The sequence below is a fragment of the Lithobates pipiens genome, unplaced genomic scaffold, assembly GCF_037356315.1.
Source record: "Lithobates pipiens isolate NorthernLeopardFrog02 unplaced genomic scaffold, aLitPip1_a1.2 Scaffold_27, whole genome shotgun sequence".
Classification (NCBI taxonomy): Eukaryota; Metazoa; Chordata; class Amphibia; order Anura; family Ranidae; genus Lithobates; species Lithobates pipiens.
In genome coordinates, this window is record NW_027507788.1 from 226,789,409 (window position 1) to 226,814,160 (window position 24,752).

General features: G+C 49.1%; 1 protein-coding gene across 1 annotated transcript in view; it reads left to right on the plus strand.

Moving 5' to 3' along the window:
• ESPN (espin) overlaps window positions 1-24,752 on the plus strand; it is a 347,402-nt gene that overhangs the window by 104,525 nt on the left and 218,125 nt on the right. The window contains 2 exon segments of the mRNA XM_077458332.1: window positions 15,386-15,572; window positions 19,812-19,994. Coding sequence (XP_077314458.1) covers window positions 15,386-15,572; window positions 19,812-19,994 — 370 coding nt within the window.

Below are 24,752 nucleotides of genomic sequence, written 5' to 3' on the forward strand. Positions count from 1 at the left end.
CACACTGTGTCTGAAGAGACTGCCTTTGGTGGTCATAATCTGTGGGTCCTAATGGAACACAACGATTATTCATAATTTCCATCACCCCTCCAACACAGCACTCTTCTGGCACTATTATTTTAATTTTATTTAAATATATATATATTTTTTAACATTGTATCTGCCTTTTTTTTGATCAACTTTATTGCCATCACAAGGAATGAACAACATTCTTTGTTATAGTGTGGGTTGGGACAGGTCCTCTTTGTGGAGAGATCTGGGGTCTGACCCCAGATCTCTCCTTTGGCCTCTAAAGTATCTGATCAAACCGAGATTGGTTTGGTTAGCTCAGGGTTTCTCAGCCAGGGTTCCTCCAATGGTTGTTAGGGGTTCCTTGAGCAATGACTAATTTTATTTTTAATTTAATTTCAGATACGTTCCCAGTGACACCAATGATCTTTTTAGCTATCTGTAGGGGGGGGGGGGAATTCAGATGTAAGAAGCACTCTTCCACTGACCATCACACTAATGAACAAAGAACACGGAGGAGAGATGAGTTCGCTTTAAGAGCATATTAAATAAGGGCATTAGCCAATGCATCCCATTGGAAAAAAAAATTTAAAAGTGCAAACAAAAGTCCTGGATGGCTTCACTCCAATGTAAAAATGCATAGAAGAGCAAAGGGGAAGGCCTTCAAAATATACAAGGCTGAGGAATCATCATCAGCATTCAGACTTGACAAAGAGTGCAATAAGAAATGTACCAGCTGATTGGAGAAAAGCCAATGTAGCACCAATATTTAAAAAAGGGCCCAAAATACATCTGTAGCACTGACCCCTGAAGGTTTTCTGGGCTTACCGTTTACCTTCTCCACCTCGTTCTTGTCTAGGGGTTCCCGAGGTTGATGGCCCAATAACTGCAGAGACCGACACTTGAATCCCTTTTGAGGAACTTTTATTTGCATAAAACGTTGAACAAAACATTCTCTCAGTTGGGAATAGAGGGTATGGGTAGGGAAGCTCTCAGTAGGGAATAGAGGGTATGGGTAGGGAAGCTCTCAGTAGGGAATAGAGGGTATGGGTAGGGAAGCTCTCAGTTGGGAATAGAGGGTATGGGTGGGAAGCTCTCAGTAGGGAATAGAGGGTATGGGTAGGAAAGCTCTCAGTTGGGAATAGAGGGTATGGGTGGGAAAGCTCTCAGTTGGGAAAAGAGGGTATGGGTGGGAAAGCTCTCAGTTGGGAATAGAGGGTATGTGTAGGGAAGCTCTCAGTTGGGAATAGAGGGTATGGGTAGGGAAGCTCTCAGTAGGGAATAGAGGGTATGGGTAGGAAAGCTCTCAGTTGGGAATAGAGGGTATGGGTAGGAAAGCTCTCAGTAGGGAATAGAGGGTATGGGTGGGAAAGCTCTCAGTTGGGAATAGAGGGTATGTGTAGGGAAGCTCTCAGTTGGGAATAGAGGGTATGGGTAGGAAAGCTCAGGTACTTGTTTGGAAAACTGCTGACACTTGAAATGTCTCTCTAGATGATCCAGGAAATAGCCACTCGCAACTGGATACTTCAACATGTCGGATAAATCCTGGTTCATGGATTTAGCACCTGACAAGTGATTCAAACTTAGCAAAGTCTCTGCCACAGACTTGGTTGTAAAACTTTAGATGAACACAGAAAGTCTCTCACAGGAACTTAGTTGTAACCGAAGGATGAAATTAGGAACTTTCTTACAGTACCAGAATCTTGCAGCCGGTCCGGCAATACCATAAGAATGCAGATTTATTTGGTGTCCTTACAGATCAGCTTCCAGGCTCTTACCGAGCAGCCAGCCTCGTGCGTGTCCCTCTTATGAAGAGTCCTCCTCTGGTTGCGTTTTGAGTTGCTGGGCCTCTCCAAACCCGAGACAGGACCGGACCACCGTGAAATCCTCCTTCCAGTTACTGCGCCTCGGACTAGCCAAGTCTCGAGACTCGGAAACGGATAGATCCGCACCCCAGGCCATGAGGGCCTCTGGGGGCTGGTCAGGAGGACTAGGATTATGGAGTCAGAACATACTTCTGGACCGGAACCCCGAACCACATGACCTCAGCACCTTAAGTACCCTCTCTCGCAATACGCAGCGAAACAACGCACCCACTGATTGGCTCAGAGAGAGAGATTGGTACCCAATGCGTCCAACCAGATTGCGTTCCAATGCCTGTCAGAGATGATACACGCACCTATGACCAGGCATAACATAGTACAGTCCAGCCAAACTGATGCCAGAATCACAATTTAGTGAAATTAACCCCAAGACCCAACTATAGTCTTAGGAAAAAATGAATTTACAAACATAGCGCGTATTCTTCAGGAGTACCGGCGCTACACATCCCTGAGAATTGCAGACCAGTTAGCCTAACATCAATAGTATGCAAACTCTTGGATGGGATGGTAAGGGACTATATACAAGATTTTAGTAATGAGAACGATATCATTAGCACTACACAGTATGGATTCAAGAAGAATCGTTCTTGCCAAACCACTTCTAATCTACTAACCTTCTATGAGGAGGTGAGTTGCCATCTAGATAAAGGGAGGCCCGTAGACGTGGTGTATCTGTAAAAAGGAAGGCCCGTAGACGTGGTGTATCTGTATAAAGGAAGGCCCGTAGACGTGGTGTATCTAGATAAAGGAAGGCCCGTAGACGTGGTGTATCTAGATAAAGGAAGGCCCGTAGATGTGGTGTATCTGTAAAAAGGAAGGCCCGTAGACGTGGTGTATCTAGATAAAGGAAGGCCCGTAGACGTGGTGTATCTAGATAAAGGAAGGCCCGTAGACGTGGTGTATCTAGATAAAGGAAGGCCCGTAGACGTGGTGTATCTAGATAAAGGAAGGCCCGTAGACGTGGTGTATCTGGATAAAGGAAGGCCCGTAGACGTGGTGTATCTAGATAAAGGAAGGCCCGTAGACGTGGTGTATCTGTATAAAGGAAGGCCCGTAGACGTGGTGTATCTGTATAAAGGAAGACCCATAGATGTGGTGTATCTAGATAAAGGAAGGCCCGTAGATGTGGTGTATCTAGATAAAGGAAGGCCCGTAGATGTGATGTATCTGGATTATGCAAAAGCATTTGACACAGTTCCCTATAAACGTTTACTGTACAAAGTAAGGTCTGTTGGCATGGACCATAGGGTGAGTACATGGATTGAAAACTGGCTACAAGGGCGAGATCAGAGGGTGGTGATAAATGGGGAGTACTCGGAATGGTCGGGGGAGGGTAGTGGGTCACCCAGGGTTCTGTGCTGGGACCAATCCTATTTAATTTGTATATAAATGACCTGGAGGAGGGGGGTGGGGCAAACCGTTCAATCTCTGTATTTGCGGACGATACGAAGCTAAGCAGGGCAATAACTTCTCCTCAGGATGTAGAAACCTTGCAAAAAGATCTGAACAAATGAATGGGGGGAGGGGAAACTACATGGCAAATGAGGTTCAATGTAGAAAAATGTAAAATAATGCATTTGGGTGGGAAAAATCTGAATGCAATCTATAGACTGGGGGGATCTAGGATGGAGAAGGACTTGGGGGTCCTAGTAGATGATAGCAGCAGCTTGGCATTGCTGAGCCTAACAAAGCAAACAGAATATTGGCATTAAAAAAGGGATCAACTCCAGAGATAAAACAATAATTCTCCCCTCTACAAGACTCTGGTCCGGCCGCACCTGGAGTATACTGTCCAGTTCTGGGCACCAGTCCTCAGGAAGGATGTACTGGAAATGGAGCGACTACAAAGAAGGGCAACAAAGCTAATAAAGGGTCTGGAGGATATTAGATATGAGGAAAGGTTGTGAGCTCTGAACTTATTCTCTCTGGAGAAGAGACGCCTGAGAGGGGATATGCTATAAAATATAATACTGACATATAATCACACACACAGATTGGACTTGATGGACTTGTGTCTTTTTTTTCAACCTCGCCTACTATGCAACTATGTATCATGAGTTGTAGATATAGTCATTTTTAACAGGGGTTCCCTGAGACCGAAAGGTTATTTCAAGGGTTTCTCCGTGTTGGAAAGGTTGAGAATGTTGGGATTAGATGCTTTCACAAGCTGGTAAACAACAAAACTAAAACTGGAAGTGACAAAATCCTTGTCGCTTCTGGTTTCTGATATCAGAGAAGAAAAGGCACGGGAACTTCCATTCCTTCCTCTCTTTTCGGTGAGTGTGAGGTGGTCTGAGGTGGTCGCATTGTTCCCGGGCTCCCCGATGGGGGAGGAGGTCTCTGGGAAAGGGGCGGGTGGGAAGACCCCTTCTGCCGACTGTAAAAGTGATCGAACGGCTGTATAGCTGCTTAGGTCACTTTTACATTGTAGGAAATCGTCAACACTAAAAATGATATGGCCCTTCCTGTCCAAGGACATACTGTACATATACGTATGGTGAATGGGAACGCTGAGTATAGTCTACTTCCTAACCACCGTTCTGTATGTAGCACACTGGGGCTTAGTCAGGGACGCTCCTCACAAATTTACTTGCCAGGAGTAGTTGCCCTGGTCAATTGCTAGAGATCCATTGATTTCTCCCTAAGCCTGGCCTGGTTGCGCTCTTCTCTTCTACCACTAGGTGGCCGGATACTTGGTGGTATTAGATATGAGAAGGGCAACCCAAGGTCAGGTTATGGGTGTATGGGGGTACCTCAGCCAAAGAGCAGAAGTTTTCTTGAATTCCTTGGCCTGCTGAGAGAACCTATATATTCAGGTGATCCATGTTCTGTGCCACCTGGACGGCTGTCTGGGTGGAATGGTGTCGTACGCCCCAGGCTCCTAGGCCAGAGATTGGGCCTATCCCTGGGGCATTTGGCTGCCAGGCTGTGTGAGGGCCTATCCAGAAGTAAGAGGACAGCACAGGGTTGGAATTGTGGTTTGTAGTCCAACCAGAAGTGACGGTTCTGTCGGCCGGAGAACCTGTCAGTGGTCGGAGGTAGAAGGGATGCTGTCGCCACAAAGGGACCAACCACCTTTACCAGGGACCACAGTGAGTAATTGAAGCAAGTACCGGAGCAGCATTCCTACCGAACGGGCACGGTGGAGAGTCGAGAAACTTCAGGCGGTAATCAAGTCAGGGACCCAAACAGCGGAGGTGACGCTTGCAGAGCAGCCTTGTGTATCAAGCCCGGGACCGAGCCGGTCAGCAGGGGTGAAGCTTGAGAACTATCTGGAGTGCCAAGCTAGGCACCCAGCAAGGAAGCGTGGGTGACGTTTGAGGGAGGTACCACCGCAAAGCTTTGAGGCGCTCCAGGGATTCAGAGTCAGGGAATGAGAGGGTCTAGTGAGGGACCGGGAGCTACAGGGGCTGAAGAACTACAAGTAGCAGTTGTGAAGCAAAGAGGACTGTAACGATTTGTGTTAGGAACTGTTAAAGACTGTTGCCATAGGAGATAGCAATCCAGCACATGCAGATGTGGCGCCTACTGGGGGTCATTCCTTGTAAGGCTGTCCTCCTATTGAAGTCTCGGAGTCTGCCAATTGAAATTGCCACTTCTAGCGGGGGTCCTGGCCCTAACCCTCTTTCCCCCTTATATAAAAAGGACTGTTAAGAGAAATAAATGCTCTTTTACAGCCAAGAAATGTCTGGCACCCAATGACTTCACCTTGCACCCACTATGCCTCACAACCCACCACATACAGAAGGATGTCAGCTATCTTTGGCCCCGAAGGCTCTCATTAGACTGGAGGAGGCTAAAGACTTTGCTACATGTATACCAAAAAACTGTATACCCCACAGCTCATGTGGTGCCAGTGCTGTCCGTCTTTCTAGAATACCCAGTGGTGGAACTACCAGGGTCACAAAGGTCGCATTTTGGTGGGCCCTTGGCGTTTTTCCACCATGGGGATGCCCAATTTGGCAGAAAGGGGGTCCACTGCAAAACATGTGAAAGGATCCCACTGCAGGACCATAATAAAGAGCTCCACAACAGGAGTAAAGGGCCCGGGGCCAGTGGAAAGGGCCCCAGGATCAGAGGAAAGGGCCCCTGGACTGATGGAAACCCAACTCTAGTTACTGTATGTATCTGCGGATATCTATTGTGCCTTGTTAATTTCTACAACATGAAACCAGTGCCAATTAACACTGTCTCATGGTTCTTCCAGAACTTGGGTTGTCCGCCAAGGCCCTGCCTACACATAGGCCCTGCCTACCCGTGGGCCCTGCCTGCACGTGGGCCCTGCCTGCACGTGGGCCCTGCCTACCCGTGGGCCCTGCTTACCCGTGGGCCCTGCTTACCCGTGGGCCCTGCTTACCCGTGGGCCCTGCTTACCCGTGGGCCCTGCTTACCCGTGGGCCCTGCTTACCCGTGGGCCCTGCTTACCCGTGGGCCCTGCCTACCCGTGGGCCCTGCCTACACATGGGCCCGGGTGATATAAGGCAATAAAAGTACACTAAGCTATTTCTAGCTGGGGAGTAAGTAGCGTTACTCGTTGTGGTGACCTCATTTTCTGTACAGAAGATGTTATCTGTGAGTGTCTAATGTATTCACCCGCGGTGAACCTGGTGTAGTGTGAGATTGTCTTCCGCTCTGTAGGTCCGTCCTGCTCTTATTTTATTCTACAACAGAGCTGAGGCCAGAAATATATTTTGCTGGTGAGGATCCACCGCTGTGTGCTTTTCACTTCTTACATAAATGGGTTTAAAGAGACTTTGATGTCAATTAAAAAAAAAAACTGTAGATGGCAGCAGAGAAAAATCAAATATCTTTACCATACCGGCACTTTCACCCCCTTCAGCTTGCTCAGCTATCAGCGCTGTCACACTTTGAATGACAATTGCGCGGTCGTGCTACACTGTACACATAGGACATTTTTATCATTTTTTTTTCACAGAAATAGAGCTTTATGGGGTTTTATCCTCTGCTAAATAAATGACATTTTTGAAAAAGATTTAGCAAATTATTTTCCTTCTTCACTGATGAGGCTGCACTGTTTGGCTCTGGTGAGGCTGCACTGTTTGGCTCTGGTGAGGCTGCACTGATGGACACTGGTGAGGCTGCACTGAAGACCACTGGTGAGGCTGCACTGAAGACCACTGGTGAGGCTGCACTGAAGACCACTGGTGAGGCTGCACTGAAGACCACTGGTGAGGCTGCACTGAAGACCACTGGTGAGGCTGCACTGAAGGGCTCTGGTGAGGCTGCACTGAAGGGCTCTGGTGAGGCTGCAGTGATGGCCACTGTTGAGGCTGCAGTGATGGCCACTGTTGAGGCTGCAGTGATGGCCACTGTTGAGGCTGCAGTGATGGGCTCTGGTGAGGGCTGCACTGATGGGCTCTGGTGAGGGCTGCACTGATGGCCACTGGCGAGGCTGCACTGATGGGCACTGGCGAGGCTGCACTGATGGGCACTGGCGAGGCTGCACTGATGGGCACTGGCGAGGCTGCACTGATGGGCACTGGCGAGGCTGCACTGATGGCCACTGGCGAGGGCTGCACTGATGGCCACTGGCGAGGGCTGCACTGATGGCCACTGGCGAGGGCTGCACTGATGGCCACTGGCGAGGGCTGCACTGATGGCCACTGGCGAGGGCTGCACTGATGGCCACTGGCGAGGGCTTCACTGATGGGCACTGGCGAGGGCTTCACTGATGGGCACTGGCGAGGGCTTCACTGATGGGCACTGGGGAGGGCTGCACTGATGGGCTCTGGCGAGGGCTGCACTGATGGGCTCTGGCGAGGGCTGCACTGATGGGCTCTGGCGAGGGCTGCACTGATGGGCTCTGGCGAGGGCTGCACTGATGGGCTCTGGTAAGGCTGCACTGATGGCCACTGGCGAGGCTGCACTGGCGAGGCTGCACTGATGGGCACTGGCGAGGCTGCACTGATGGGCCCTGGTGAGGCTACATTGATGTACTCTGATGGGCCCAGATAAGCAGCACTGATGGGCACTGATAAGCTGCACTGATGGGGCTGCACTAATAATCACGGGAGCTCACAACAGCCTATAAACTGCAAAATCTGTGGCAGCTGTGATTGGACACAGCTAATCACATGGTAAAGGGCACACTGTGATTGGGCATTTTACTGTGTAGGAGAAATGGATGGAAGGCGCGTGATCAAATTCATACCGTTTATTCATGTATAGTGGAATAGATACATTAAAATACACATATATATATATATATAAATACATCTTCACCAGCGTCGTCATCGCCGTCTTCTTCTTCTGTTCTTCCGATGTTGACACAACGCTCTCTCCCGCTGTAATGCCGTGGACACGGTGCGCAGCGACTTATATAGGTATAAAGGGCGGAGTCACTGGGAGATGTCACATGTTGACCCCGCCCCTTATGATGTCACAGTCCCAGCATGCCCCAGGAGTGTGACGTCATAAGGGGCGGGGTCACCGGGTGACATCACCCAGTAAACTGTAAAGGCATTTACAACGTTGCTTATGGAGATTTTTAGGTACCGTATTTTGTCATCATTCCGCAAGTGTTCGTAATTTTAAAGCGTGACATGTTGGGTATCTATTTACTAAAACATCATCTCTCACATTTTACATAAAAACTATTGTGTTTTTTTTTTTAATTAACAAATTGCTGACCGCGGCACGCCGATATACGTCGGCACAATGGCAGCGGTGGGCAAATGGGCGTACCTGTATCTCCCCCTGGAGCTAGCGGCCATGTGCGCGCCGCATATATCGTGACCGTGCCTGCGGTCTCCCAGCGATCGTGTCACAGAACAGAGAAGTGTCTATGTAAACAAGGCATTTCCCCGTTCTGCCTTGTGACATGACAGAGATCATCGCTCCCTGTCATCGGGAGCAGTGATCGCTATCATGTGACTAGTAGCCCCTCCCCCCCCCACAGTTAGAATCCCTAGGACAACTTTAACCCCTTGATCACCCCCCTAGTGTTTAATCCCTTCCCTGCAAGTGTCATTTACACATTAATCAGTGCATTTATATAGCACTGATTGCTGTATAAATGACAATGGTCCCAAAATAGTGTTAAGTGTCCGATGTGTCCGCCATAATGTCGCAGTCACGATAAAAATCGCAGATCGCTGCCATTACTACTAAAAAAAAAAAAAAAAAATTATAATAAAAATGTCATAAATCTATCCCCTATTTTGTAAACGCTATAACTTTTGCGCAAACCAATCGTTGCAATTTTTTTGTCACACGGTATTTGTGCAGCGGTTTTCCAAGCGCAATTTTTTGGGAAAAAAATACACTTTAACCGCTTCAGCCCCAGAAGATTTTACCCCCCCCCCTTCCTGACCAGAGCACTTTTTGCGATTCGGCACTGCAATGATTTAACTGACAATTGCGCGGTCATGCGACGTGGCTCCCACAAATAGAGCTTTCTTTTGGTGATATTTGATCACCTCCTGCGGTTTTAATGTTTTGCGCTACAAACTAACAAAAAAATCAATAAAAAATTAAAAAAATCAAAAAAAAAAAAATCGCAATAAGCGTAATATACGCTTATTGCGATTTTTTTTTTTGATTATTTTTTTTTCGTTTTTTTACCAAAAATATGTAGAAGAATACGTATCGGCCTAAACTGAGGGAAAAAAATGTTTTTTTTATATATTTTTGGGGATATTTATTATAACAAAAAATATTTTTTTTCAAAACTGTCACACTTTTTTTTTTTTTTAGTTTATAGCGCAAAACATTAAAACCGCAGAGGTGATCAAATATCGCCAAAAGAAAGCTCTATTTGTGGGAGCCACGTCGCACGACCGCGCAATTGTCAGTTAAATCATTGCAGTACCGAATCGCAAAAAGTGCTCTGGTCAGGAAGGGAGGGGGGGGGGGGGTAAAATCTTCTGGGGCTGAAGCGCTTAAAGTGTATTTTTTCCCAAAAAAATTGCGCTTGGAAAACCGCTGCCCAAATACCGTGTGACAAAAAAAAATTGCAACGATTGTCATTTTATTCTCTAGGGTCTCTGCTGAAAATAAATGTATCATTTTTGGGGGGTTATAATCTTAGTTTTCTAGCAAAAAATACTAATTTCAACTTGTTAACAAAAAGTGCCAGAAAAAGCCCGGGTCTTCAAGTGGTTAAAAGGAGAAGTCCAGTCTGAGCTCGTTTGGCCGGACTTCTCCTCCGGATCACAGGAGAGTCGTCTGTTCTGCGCTCCTGTGGCCCGTCTTCAGCAGGGAGTGGGCTGAAGTCCGCTCTCTTCTGATGTCACAGGAGTCGGTCCAGGCACCATGGGCTAGGGTTGCCACCCGTCCAGGATTCGCCCGGACAGTTCGGAGTTTGAATTACGTGTCCGGGTTTCAGAGCACCTGAAACCCGGACACATTAATTCAGACCGGACTCTGGCTTTCCAGCAGGGTTGCTGTCTGCAGTTGTCTAAGCTAAGAGTGTAATGTGTTATCAGGGTTCCCAGAGCATCCCTTGGGTCAGAGTCCCCAGAGTTCCCCCTTACATCAGAGTCCTTTATGTGCATCAGAGTCCCCAGAGTTCCCCCTTACATCAGAGTCCTTTATGTGCATCAGTGTCCCCAGAGTTCTCCCTTACATCAGAGTCCTTTATGTGCATCAGTGTCCCCAGAGTTCCCCCTTACATCAGAGTCCTTTATGTGCATCAGAGTCTCCAGAGTTCCCCCTTACATCAGAGTCCTTTATGTGCATCAGAGTTCCCCCTTACATCAGAGTCCTTTATGTGCATCAGTGTCCCCAGAGTTCTCCCTTACATCAGAGTCCTTTATGTGCATCAGTGTCCCCAGAGTTCCCCCTTACATCAGAGTCCTTTATGTGCATCAGAGTCTCCAGAGTTCCCCCTTACATCAGAGTCCTTTATGTGCATCAGAGTTCCCCCTTACATCAGAGTCCTTTATGTGCATCAGTGTCCCCAGAGTTCCCCCTTACATCAGAGTCTGCAGAGTCCCCCCTTACAGTGTAAGGAAGCTCTGCAAGTTCAAATCTAAAAGGGGAGCTCTGTGGACTGTGATGTAAAGGGGGACTCTTGTGATTAAATTCATATGATTATAAATGTTATTTAATCACAAAATATATGTACTGCATAGTATATGTTTGAGCCGGATGCCCCCCGCCCCCTCCACAGCCCAGCGCTCCAGTGAGCCAGTGAGCGAGGAGGGAGGGAAGAGCGGAGAGCTGTGACTGACAGTCATCAGCTCTCTGCTCCTGGAGCTGCGAGAACTGAGCGATCAGCGATGTTTGATCGCTCGGCTCGCAGTACGGAGGTGTCGGGGGACGGCTGCCGCATCCACCTAGGTAAGTACGACACTGGGGAAAAAAAACCCAACTCCATACTTCTCTTTTAAGGAAATCTGGAGACCCCCCACCATGATGCGCCTTGTTCAGGCACTTCCTGTATTACGGTGACAACGCTCTGTCCGTGTCTCACAATTGGGCCCCTGCGTTGTCACCCTGTCACGCGGGATTCCAAGGGAGGCTACAAGTGGCAGTTTCAACATCTATTACGCAGGCGCAGTCCGCTGATGTCACAAAAAAAAAAAAAAAAAAAAGCCTGCCCTAAGAAATGCAATGCAGCCATTGCTGGAGTGCATGTAGACAGGAAGTGGCTGCAAAGAGGCAGCAGGAGATCACTGAGATGCCACAAATGGATATTAAAAAAAGGCAGTTGTTGACGATGCACAGAACTTTAGCAACATGTCAGTCAGTTAGGATTTACAATGAGTTCAAAGTAGGGCTGCCACCTTTTCTTCAAGCCGAACACTTTTGCAGCACAAGGCAATTTTTTATTGATTATTTTTGCTGCAAACACTATAGGATTATGAAAGATCTGGGATACATTTGGGTGCCCCAAGGAGAGTAGTAATGTAGCGCACAGAGCGCGCCTTGGCACACAGTGGGTGTGGCCAAATCACTCAGCCACAGCCTGGTCTGAATAATTTTGTCCGGGTTTCAGGTGGACTGAAACCCGGACACGTGATTCAAAAACCCGAACTGTCCGGGTGAATCCTGGACAGGTGTCAACCCTAGTTCAAAGTTGTATACAGTGTTGTTGGAGCGTGAGCTCTTTGGGCCAGAACCATCAAATCCAATGTGACGACATTGCCACTGGAGGCTCGTAAGCGTTCATTTGGCTGAATCGATCTTTCGGGGTGCATGATTTACTTTTTTCATCACAAAGGAAAAGATCTGGATGAGTGTAAATTACAGAATAATTTTTTTTATTATTATAGTTGGATATGTAAAGAATAGTTGGATTTCTCAGTGTGGTTTTTAAAAAAAAACGTGAACAACTTTCTGCAGTAAATGGCAGATGAAATATGTGTGGAATGGGGTCAGCTAATGCAAAGGAGCCGCTAAGACTTCTGTGTGAAAACATCACCCCCTAGTGGAGAATAAGAAGATTGCTTTGAGTTGTTTTCCCCACAATAGGCAAGAAATGTTTGTTTTTGTTTTTTGCAAAAAATTTCCTGAGATCAAAAAGTGAGAATAATCTAATAATCTGTGTTTGAAATGTACATTAGATAACAGAAATAACACCATTCCGACTTTTTTATTTTTATTTTTTTCCAGCTGGAGTCTCCTCCACTGCCTGACGCGTTGCGGTTAATTAAGAGTGCAAAACCTGGTGCAGCTGTGCCTAGTAACCAATCCGCTTTCAGGTTTTTAAATTGTCGAAGATTATTTGAACAAGTTGAAGTTAGAAGATGATTGGCTGCCATGTACAGCGGCACAAGATTTTGCACTCTCCAGTTTTGGTGAATACTGCGTCCTTATGACTAATAATTGTAATTGGTTTCATCCTATCAGGGGCGGACTGACAACTCATGGGGCCCCCGGGCAATAGGAGAAGATTATGGGCCCCCCGGGCAATAGGAGAAGATTACGGGGCCCCGGGCAATAGGAGAAGATTACGGGGCCCCCAGGCAATAGGAGAAGATTACGGGGCCCCCGGGCAATAGGAGAAGATTACGGGGCCCCCGGGCAATAGGAGAAGATTAGGGGCCCCCGGGCAATAGGAGAAGATTAGGGGCCCCCGGGCAATAGGAGAAGATTAGGGGCCCCCGGGCAATAAGAGATTATGGGGCCCCCGGGCAATAGGAGAAGATTACGGGGCCCCCGGGCAATAGGAGAAGATTACAGGGCCCTCGGGCAATAGATTATGGGGCCCCCAGGCAAATGGGGAACTCTGATGTAAGGGGTGCTCTGAGAACTCTGATTTATCTTAGTGTACTCACTCAGTGGCTGGAGAGAGAAGGGGGGAGACTTCAGTCACAGACGGGGATGGATGGTGAGCTCACTCACCCCTTGGCAGTCAGCATCTCTCATCCAGATAGATCTGAGGATACTGGACTTCAAATTTCTGTTGCCAACTATCCTTTTCTGAGGCCCAGCACCGGTCCGTGCCGGAAGGAATCGGTCCACGTCGGAAGGAATCGGTCCACGTCGGAAGGAATCGGTCCACGTCGGAAGGAATCGGTCCACGTCGGAAGGAATCGGTCCACGTCGGAAGGAATCGGTCCACGTCGGAAGGAATCGGTCCACGTCGGAAGGAATCGGTCCACGTCGGAAGGAATCGGTCCATGCTGGAAGTTTACTATAGAGAATCCAGCGGTCCAGATAGCCCCCGAATGTCTGTATGATGGTTCGGAGGCCGGACGCGATGTTATGACATCACACCCGGCCTCTGCATTTGAAAAAAAAAAAGCAGGATTTTTTTTATTTCTTTATTTTTTCCCAGCCTAGAGGAGAGATGTGGGATTTATAGACCCCCCCCCCCCCCCCCCCCGATCTCTCCATAAAGAGGACCTGCCACGCACTATTCCTACAAGGGATGTTTACATTCCTTGTAATTGGAATCAAAGTGATATAAAAAATAAAAAGTAAAAAGAAGATGTCAAAATGAAAAATGTAAAATAAACAATAATAAAAAAAAAATTGAAAACGCCCCGCCCCTGCGTGCTCGCGCACAGAAGCGCACTCGTACGTAGGTCGCGCACACATATGTAAGCGCCATCCAAACCACACATGTGAGGTATCCCCGCGATCGGTGGAGTGAGAGCAATAATTCTAGACCTAGACCTCCTCTGTAACTCTAAACATGTAATCTGTAAGAAATGGTAAAGCGTCGCCTATGGAGATTTTTAAGTACCATATTTTGGCGCCATTCCACTAGTGTGTGCAATTTTAAGACCTGACATGTTGGGTATTTTACATTTACATTTCACTCGGCTTAACTCGACTTTTACATTGTGCAAAAAGATATATTTTCCCCAAATTTTAGAATTTTTGCATTTCAGAATTTTCTGGAAAAATTTGTTAAAAGTGTTTTAGTTAATTCAGATATTTCTGAATTAACGGCTTCAGCCCCGGAAGATTTTACCCCCTTCCTGACCAGGCCATTTTTTTGTGATTCGACACTGCGTCGCTTTAACTGACAATTGTGCGGTCGTGCGACGTTGCACCCAAACAAAATTGACGTCCATTTTTTTCCCCACAAATAGAGATTTCTTTTGGTGGTATTTGATCACCTCTGCGGTTTTTAATTTTTGCGCTATAAACAAAAAAAGAGCGACAATTTTGAAAAAAAACGCATTATTTTTTACTTTTTGCCATAATAAATATCCCCAAAACATTTTTTTCCCTCAGTTTAGGCCGATACGTATTCTTCTACATATTTTTGGTAAAAAAAAAATCGCAATAAGCGATTATTGATTGGTTTGCGCAAAAGTTATAGCGTTTACAAAATAAGTGATAGTTTTATGGCATTTTTATTAATTTTTTTTTTTTTTTTTTTACTAGTAATGGCGGCGATCAGCGATTTTTATCAGGACTGCGACATTACGGCGGACACATCGGACAATTTTTGACACATTTTTGGGACCGTTGTCATTTATACAGCAATCAGTGCTATACAAATGCACCGATTCCTGTATAAATGACACTGAGAGTGAAGGGGTTAACCACTAGGTGGCAGTGTAGGGGTTAAGTGTGTCCTAGGGGCGTGTTTCTAACTTTGGGTGTCTCCGCCCCCTCCTGTAATTTTCTGTAGTGGGTGGAGCATGCAGGACCCCTCCCACATCTTTGCTCTCTCTCTCTCTCCTTGGGCAGGCTGACTGGTCTCGTCTCCACTCCCCCTTCTGTAGTTTTCTGTAGTGGGCGGAGCCTGCTGGGTGCCTCCCACAGCTCGGCTTTCTCTCCTTGTACAGGGGGACTAGTCTTGTCTCCGCCCCCTTCTGTCGTTTTCTGCAGTGGGTGGAGCCTGCTCGGCCCCTCCCACAGCTCCGCTCTCTGCGCGGGCCATGTAGAGCACAGTGATGATGTCAATGCGATCTTTTACAAGGTAATATCTGGGTTTGCACAGGCATTTGGTGCTCACAAAGTGGATTTATGTCCTGTAAATAAAAATGTTTGTGCCCAGAGCTCTGCTTGATGATTTCATATCGAAGGGAAACCATTAACAATTTATTTTATTTTATTTTTTGCAGTGCAATAAATTCCCAGACAAAGAACGGTGCCACACCCCTCTACTTAGCCTGCCAGGAAGGACACTTGGAGGTCATAGAGTACCTGGCGAAGGACTGCGGGGCCGACCCCCACATCCGGGCGGTGGATGGAATGACCCCATTGCACGCAGCCGCTCAGATGGGTCACAGTACGGTCATTGTGTGGCTGGTAAGTACAACTGGCTGCAGGAGGGAGAAGGAAGCCTGTCACCCGGGGGCCATGCTGGCTACTATCGCTGACATCCTTTTGCTGGCCGTCATGCTGATCCGCCGGCTTCAGAACTGAATCCGAATCGCTGTGCCGGAACAAGCATGCGGCAAGTGAAGGAAGAACTCAACTGGTATTTTCAGAAGAGGCTAATGCTCACAGGTGCTATTCCCCTATCATTGGTGTCAGTGGGAGGAATAGTGCCCCATCATTGGTGTCAGTGGGAGGAATAGTGTCCCATCATTGGTGTCAGTGGGAGGAATAGTGCCTCATCATTGGTGTCAGTGGGAGGAATAGTGCCCCATCATTGGTGTCAGTGGGAGGAATAGTGCCCCATCATTGGTATCAGTGGGAGGAATAGTGCCCCATCATTGGTGTCAGTGGGAGGAATAGTGTCCCGTCATTGGTGTCAGTGGGAGGAATAGTGCCCCATCATTGGTGTCAGTGGGAGGAATAGTGCCCCATCATTGGTATCAGTGGGAGGAATAGTGCCCCATCATTGGTGTCAGTGGGAGGAATAGTGCCCCATCATTGGTGTCAGTGGGAGGAATAGTGTCCCATCATTGGTGTCAGTGGGAGGAATAGTGTCCCATCATTGGTGTCAGTGGGAGGAATAGTGCCTCATCATTGGTGTCAGTGGGAGGAATAGTGCCCCTATCATTGGTGTCAGTGGGAGGAATAGTGCCCCATCATTGGTGTCAGTGGGAGGAATAGTGCCCCATCATTGGTGTCAGTGGGAGGAATAGTGCCCCATCATTGGTGTCAGTGGGAGGAATAGTGCCCCATCATTGGTGTCAGTGGGGGGAATAGTGCCCCATCATTGGTGTCAGTGGGAGGAATAGTGCCCCATCATTGGTGTCAGTGGGAGGAATAGTGCCCCATCATTGGTGTCAGTGGGAGGAATAGTGCCCCATCATTGGTGTCAGTGGGAGGAATAGTGCCCCATCATTGGTGTCAGTGGGAGGAATAGTGCCCCATCATTGGTGTCAGTGAGAGGAATAGTGCCCCATCATTGGTGTCAGTGGGGGGAATAGTGCCCCATCATTGGTGTCAGTGGGGGGAATAGTGCCCCATCATTGGTGTCAGTGGGAGGAATAGTGCCCCATCATTGGTGTCAGTGGGAGGAATAGTGCCCCATCATTGGTGTCAGTGGGAGGAATAGTGCCCCATCATTGGTGTCAGTGGGAGGAATAGTGCCCCATCATTGGTGTCAGTGGGAGGAATAGTGCCCCATCATTGGTGTCAGTGAGAGGAATAGTGCCCCATCATTGGTGTCAGTGGGGGGAATAGTGCCCCATCATTGGTATCAGTGGGAGGAATAGTGCCCCATCATTGGTATCAGTGGGAGGAATAGTGCCCCATCATTGGTGTCAGTGGGAGGAATAGTGCCCCATCATTGGTGTCAGTGGGGGGAATACTGCCCCATCATTGGTGTCAGTGGGGGGAATAGTGCTCCATCATTGGTGTCAGTGGGGGGAATAGTGCCCCATCATTGGTATCAGTGGGGGGAATAGTGCCCCATCATTGGTATCAGTGGTAGGAATAGTGTCCCATCATTGGTGTCAGTGGGAGGAATAGTGTCCCATCATTGGTGTCAGTGAGAGGAATAGTGCCCCATCATTGGTATCAGTGGGAGGAATAGTGCCCCATCATTGGTGTCAGTGGGGGGAATAGTGCCCCATCATTGGTATCAGTGGTAGGAATAGTGTCCCATCATTGGTGTCAGTGGGAGGAATAGTGTCCCATCATTGGTGTCAGTGAGAGGAATAGTGCCCCATCATTGGTATCAGTGGTAGGAATAGTGTCCCATCATTGGTGTCAGTGAGAGGAATAGTGCCCCATCATTGGTATCAGTGGGAGGAATAGTGCCCCATCATTGGTGTCAGTGGGGGGAATAGTGCCCCATCATTGGTATCAGTGGTAGGAATAGTGTCCCATCATTGGTGTCAGTGGGAGGAATAGTGTCCCATCATTGGTGTGAGTGAGAGGAATAGTGCCCCATCATTGGTATCAGTGGTAGGAATAGTGCCCCATCATTGGCGTCAGTGGGAGGAATAGTGTCCCATCATTGGTGTCAGTGGGAGGAATAGTGCCCCATCATTGGTGTCAGTGGGAGGAATAGTGCCCCATCATTGGTGTCGGTGGGAGGAATAGTGTCCCATCATTGGTGTCGGTGGGAGGAATAGTGCCCCATCATTGGTGTCAGTGGGAGGAATAGTGCCCCATCATTGGTGTCGGTGGGAGGAATAGTGTCCCATCATTGGTGTCGGTGGGAGGAATAGTGCCCCATCATTGGTGTCAGTGGGAGGAATAGTGCCCCATCATTGGTGTCAGTGGGAGGAATAGTGCCCCATCATTGGTGTCAGTGGGAGGAATAGTGCCCCATCATTGGTGTCAGTGGGAGGAATAGTGCCCCATCATTGGTGTCAGTGGGAGGAATAGTGCCCCATCATTGGTGTCAGTGAGAGGAATAGTGCCCCATCATTGGTGTCAGTGGGGGGAATAGTGCCCCATCATTGGTATCAGTGGGAGGAATAGTGCCCCATCATTGGTGTCAGTGGGAGGAATAGTGCCCCATCATTGGTGTCAGTGGGGGGAATACTGCCCCATCATTGGTGTCAGTGGGGGGAATAGTGCTCCATCATTGGTGTCAGTGGGGGGAATAGTGCCCCATCATTGGTATCAGTGGGGGGAATAGTGCCCCATCATTGGTATCAGTGGTAGGAATAGTGTCCCATCATTGGTGTCAGTGGGAGGAATAGTGTCCCATCATTGGTGTCAGTGAGAGGAATAGTGTCCCATCATTGGTGTCAGTGGGGGGAATAGTGCCCCATCATTGGTATCAGTGGGAGGAATAGTGCCCCATCATTGGTGTCAGTGGGAGGAATAGTGCCCCATCATTGGTATCAGTGGGAGGAATAGTGCCCCATCATTGGTGTCAGTGGGGGGAATAGTGCCCCATCATTGGTATCAGTGGGAGGAATAGTGCCCCATCATTGGTGTCAGTGGGAGGAATAGTGCCCCATCATTGGTGTCAGTGGGAGGAATAGTGCCCCATCATTGGTGTCAGTGGGAGGAATAGTGCCCCATCATTGGTATCAGTGGGAGGAATAGTGCCCCATCATTGGTGTCAGTGGGGGGAATAGTGCCCCATCATTGGTATCAGTGGTAGGAATAGTGTCCCATCATTGGTGTCAGTGGGAGGAATAGTGTCCCATCATTGGTGTCAGTGAGAGGAATAGTGCCCCATCATTGGTATCAGTGGTAGGAATAGTGCCCCATCATTGGTATCAGTGGGAGGAATAGTGCTCCATCATTGGTGTCAGTGGGGGGAATAGTGTCCCATCATTGGTATCAGTGGGAGGAATAGTGCCCCATCATTGGTATCAGTGGGAGGAATAGTGCTCCATCATTGGTGTCAGTGGGGGGAATAGTGCCCCATCATTGGTGTCAGTGGGAGGAATAGTGCTCCATCATTGGTATCAGTGGGAGGAATAGTGCCCCATCATTGGTATCAGTGGGAGGAATAGTGCCCCATCATTGGTATCAGTGGGGGGAATAGTGCCCCATCATTGGTATCAGTGGGGGGAATAGTGCCCCATCATTGGTGTCAGTGGGGGGAATAGTGCCCCATCATTGGTATCAGTGGTAGGAATAGTGTCCCATCATTGGTGTCAGTGGGAGGAATAGTGTCCCATCATTGGTGTCAGTGAGAGGAATAGTGCCCCATCATTGGTATCAGTGGTAGGAATAGTGCCCCATCATTGGTATCAGTGGGAGGAATAGTGCTCCATCATTGGTGTCAGTGGGGGGAATAGTGTCCCATCATTGGTATCAGTGGGAGGAATAGTGCCCCATCATTGGTATCAGTGGGAGGAATAGTGCTCCATCATTGGTGTCAGTGGGGGGAATAGTGCCCCATCATTGGTGTCAGTGGGAGGAATAGTGCTCCATCATTGGTATCAGTGGGAGGAATAGTGCCCCATCATTGGTATCAGTGGGGGGAATAGTGCCCCATCATTGGTGTCAGTGAACTAAAGATATCAGAAAACTAAACCCGTCATCTAAGTGTCTTCCAATAACTGGAGGATTCCTACAGGGACAGAATGTGATAAAGGAGAACTCTAGTAGCAGATAATGGTGTCATCGGACTCTTATACTCGGTTCGTATTGTAATTCTTCTTTTCTTGATTCCTCCAGATGAGTTTCACGGATATCAGTCTCTCTGAGCGGGACACGGATGGAGCCACCGCCATGCACTTTGCCTCCAGTAGGGGTCATGCCAAGGTCCTGAGCTGGCTCCTCCTCCATGGAGGGGACATGAGCACTGACAAGTTCGGGGGAACCCCTCTGCATGACGCCGCCGAGAACGGAGAATTGGAGGTGATTTTTTAAATGATTTTTCTAAACTTTGTACCTTCTTCATTATGTGATGTCCGAATAGCTGAACACAAGAAAACTGCAATATAAACTGTCCATGGTGATAGGAGGCCGTAGTTCCCATTGGGCTACATGTTTGCATGAAGATCGGTTTGTATTTTCAGCAGCATCCAGTTAGATTTTCCCTGTCAGCCTTTAGAGGGGGAATTCTGGCTGTCCCTTTAGGTGCATGACAAGTTGAATTTTGGGCATCTCCTGCAATTTGAATTTCACTTCTGGTGACAAGTGAAAGTGGACAATCCAAGGTGTTTAGTAAGAGGCATGGCGAGTTTTTTGAAGTTGTCATTTTTTCCACAATTCTTTGCAAAATGAAGATTTTTTTTTCTTCTTTTTTTATTCACAAAACATATGTCATAATACAGCCCGGCCACATACAGAGGCCCAACATGCAGGGAGCACCTTCAGGGGTTCTAGGGACATAAATCTACAAATCAAATTTCCTGACTACCGATCACACTTCTGTAGGGCACTGATAAGCACTGTAGTGGCATAAATGGGCATGATGTGGCATGGATGTGGCACGGATTTGTCATGGATGAGGCACTGAACAGCACTGTAGTGGCATAAATGACCATGGATGTGGCATGGATGGGGCATGAATGAGGCACAGATGAGGCACGGCTATGGCATGGATATGGCACAGATGAGGCATGGATGTGGCACAGATGAGGCATGGATGTGGCACAGATGAGGCATGGATGTGGCACAGATAAGGCATGGATGTGGCACAGACGAGGCATGGATTTGGCACAGATGATGCATGGATGTGGCACAGATGAGGCATGGATGTAGCACAGATGAGGCATGGATGTGGCACAGATGAGGCATGGATGTGGCATGGATGTGGCACGGATGAGGCATGGATGTGGCACGGATGAGGCATGGATGTGGCACGGATGAGGCACGGATGAGGCATGGATGTGGCATGGATGTGGCACGGATGAGGCACGGATGTGGCACGGATGTGGCACGGATGTGGCACGGATGAGGCACGGATGTGGCATGGATGTGGCATGGATGTGGCACGGATGAGGCACGGATGAGGCACGGATGTGGCACGGATGTGGCACGGATGAGGCACAGATGATGCATGGATGATGCATGGATGAGGCACTGATAAGCACTGTAGTGGCATAAATGAGCACTGATGTGGCCTGAATGACCGCGGATGGGGCATGGATGTTGCATGGATGTGGCACGGATATGGCATGAATTAGGCATGGATGTGGCACAGCTGAGGCACGAATGTGGCATGGATGAAGCACTGATAAGCACTGTAGTGGCATAAATGAGCACTGATGTGGTATGAATGACCATGGATGTGGCACAGATGTGGCATGGATGAGGCACGGATGTGGCATGGATGAGGCACTGATAAGCACTGTAGTGGCATAAATGACCATGGATGTGGCATGGATGGGGCATTGATGAGGCACTGATAAGCACTGTAGTGGCATAAATGAGCACTGATGTGGCCTGAATGACCGCGGATGGGGCATGGATGTTGCATGGATGTGGCACGGATATGGCATGAATTAGGCATGTATGTGGCACAGCTGAGGCACGAATGTGGCATGGATGAAGCACTGATAAGCACTGTAGTGGCATAAATGAGCACTGATGTGGTATGAATGACCGCGGATGTGGCACGGATGTGGCACGGATGTGGCACGGATGAGGCACTGATAAGCACTGTAGTGGCATAAATGACCATGGATGTGGCATGGATGGGGCATGGATGAGTCACGGATGTAGCATAGATGTGACATAGATGTGACACGGATGAGGCATGGATGTGGCACAGTTGTGGCATGCATGTGGCATTGATGAGGCATGGATGTGGCACAGATGTGGCACACATGTGGCATTGATGTGGCACACATGTGGCATGTATGTGGCACGCATGTGGCACGGATGTGGCACGCATGTGGCACGCATGTGGCATGGATGTGGCACGCATGTGGCATGGATGTGGCACGCATGTGGCATGGATGTGGCACGCATGTGGCATGGATGTGGCACGCATGTGGCATTGATGAGGCATGGATGTGGCACAGATGAGACACAGATGGGCTAGAATGAGGCAGGGGTGAGTGCTGCTGCTCTCTCCCTTTCCTCGCACGCTGCACCGATCTCTATGTACAACACGTGAGGAGAGGGGAGGAGCCGAGCCGGACATGCACTGGTTTATTGACAAGTGATCGCTCTGTCATTAGAGGGAGCGGTAACGTGGTAAAGAGCTGCTGTCATTGGCCCTTTACCGTGATCCGCGATGCACCGTGTGCGGTGAACCCGGCGAGCATGGACACTTCCGTGTGCGCGCCCCCAGCGGCGTGCGGGAATCACAAGTCTGGGAAGACATCATTGTACGCCCTCCCAGAAATAGCTGACCGCGCCGTAGCTGTCGTTCCCCTATGGCCCGTTCTGGCAAGTGGTTAAAGTAGAACTATAGGCAAAACTTTTTTTTTTCATTTTGCATAATGTAATAGAGGGTTATAACCCCTGTCAGATTTTTTTTTCACATTGTGTCATATGTGTCCCATTGGGGAGATTTGCGTTCACTTCCTGTCCCATAGCCAAACAGGAAGTAAGAGAAAATCCCTCCAAAATAAGGGAATTCCTTGGGGACACCCAAGTCACCAGAACTAGTGTCTCCACTGGAAGATTTCCCTCTATTACTTTTCTGGAGACAACCCAACCTTTTACTTTCACTTTTAGTGATAATGGTAAATATGACAAATAGAGAGGAGGGGATCTCCCTAATGGAAGCACAGACAGCAATAAAAACCTGACAGGTGTTCTAATCCCTCTCCACTCCATCCAAAACTAAAGAAAAAGCGCTGGCTTTGTACACTATCTTCAGAGAGGTCCTTTGGCACTCTGCTAATGTGTAATCTGGGCAGTTGTGGACTCTCCTCGGGTTGAAGAAGTCTTGCATTCTCAAAAAGATGAACAGGATCTGCTGAGTGGGGGCACTAATGAGCTGGGGATCTGCTGAGTGGGGGCACTAATGAGCTGGGGATCTGCTGAGTGGGGGCACTAATGAGCTGGGGATCTGCTGAGTGGGGGCACTAATGAGCTGGGGATCTGCTGAGTGGGGGCACTAATGAGCTGGGTATCTGCTGAGTGGGGGCACTAATGAGCTGGGGATCTGCTGAGTGGGGGCACTAATGAGCTGGGGATCTGCTGAGTGGGGGCACTAATGAGCTGGGGATCTGCTGAGTGGGGGCACTAATGAGCTGGGGATCTGCTGAGTGGGGGCACTAATGAGCTGGGGATCTGCTGAGTGGGGGCACTAATGAGCTGGGGATCTGCTGAGTGGGGGCACTAATGAGCTGGGTATCTGCTGAGTGGGGGCACTAATGAGCTGGGGATCTGCTGAGTGGGGGCACTAATGAGCTGGGGATCTGCTGAGTGGGGGCACTAATGAGCTGGGGATCTGCTGAGTGGGGGCACTAATGAGCTGGGGATCTGCTGAGTGGGGGCACTAATGAGCTGGGGATCTGCTGAGTGGGGGCACTAATGAGCTGGGGATCTGCTGAGTGGGGGCACTAATGAGCTGGGGATCTGCTGAGTGGGGGCACTAATGAGCTGGGGATCTGCTGAGTGGGGGCACTAATGAGCTGGGGATCTGCTGAGTGGGGGCACTAATGAGCTGGGGATCTGCTGAGTGGGGGCACTAATGAGCTGGGGACCTGCTGAGTGGGGGCACTCATGAGCTGGGGACCTGCTGAGTGGGGGCACTCATGAGCTGGGGACCTGCTAAGTGGGGGCACTCATGAGCTGGGGACCTGCTGAGTGGGGGCACTCATGAGCTGGGGACCTGCTGAGTGGGGGCACTAATGAGCTGGGGACCTGCTGAGTGAGGGCACTAATGAGCTGGGGACCTGCTGAGTGGGGGCACTAATGAGCTGGGGATCTGCTGAGTGGGGGTACTAATGAGCTGGGGGCATTAATGAGCTGGGGAGCTGCTGAGTGGGGGCACTAATGAGCTGGGGAGCTGCTGAGTGGGGGCACTAATGAGCTGGGGAGCTGCTGAGTGGGGGCACTAATGAGCTGGGGAGCTGCTGAGTGGGGGCACTAATGAGCTGGGGAGCTGCTGAGTGGGGGCACTAATGAGCTGGGGAGCTGCTGAGTGGAGGCACTAATGAGCTGGGGACCTGCTGAGTGGGGGCACTCATGAGCTGGGGACCTGCTGAGTGGGGGCACTCATGAGCTGGGGACCTGCTGAGTGGGGGCACTCATGAGCTGGGGACCTGCTGAGTGGGGGCACTCATGAGCTGGGGACCTGCTGAGTGGGGGCACTCATGAGCTGGGGACCTGCTGAGTGGGGGCACTAATGAGCTGGGGACCTGCTGAGTGGGGGCACTAATGAGCTGGGGACCTGCTGAGTGGGGGCACTAATGAGCTGGGGACCTGCTGAGCTGGGGGCACTAATGAGCTGGGGGTACTAATGAGCTGGGGGTACTAATGAGCTGGGGATCTGCTGAGTTGGGGATCTGCTGAGTTGGGGATCTGCTGAGTTGGGGGTACTATTGAGCTGGGGACCTGCTGGGCCCCTTTAAAACAAATAGAAAATAAACACACACAGAGCATTTCCCAATCTTCATTGAAGCTTCAAAAGAGCATCACTCAAGCATCAAAAACACATCAAAAAATCATGTTGAAGCGGTAGGCTCTACAATGTGTGGTAAAGTGGAA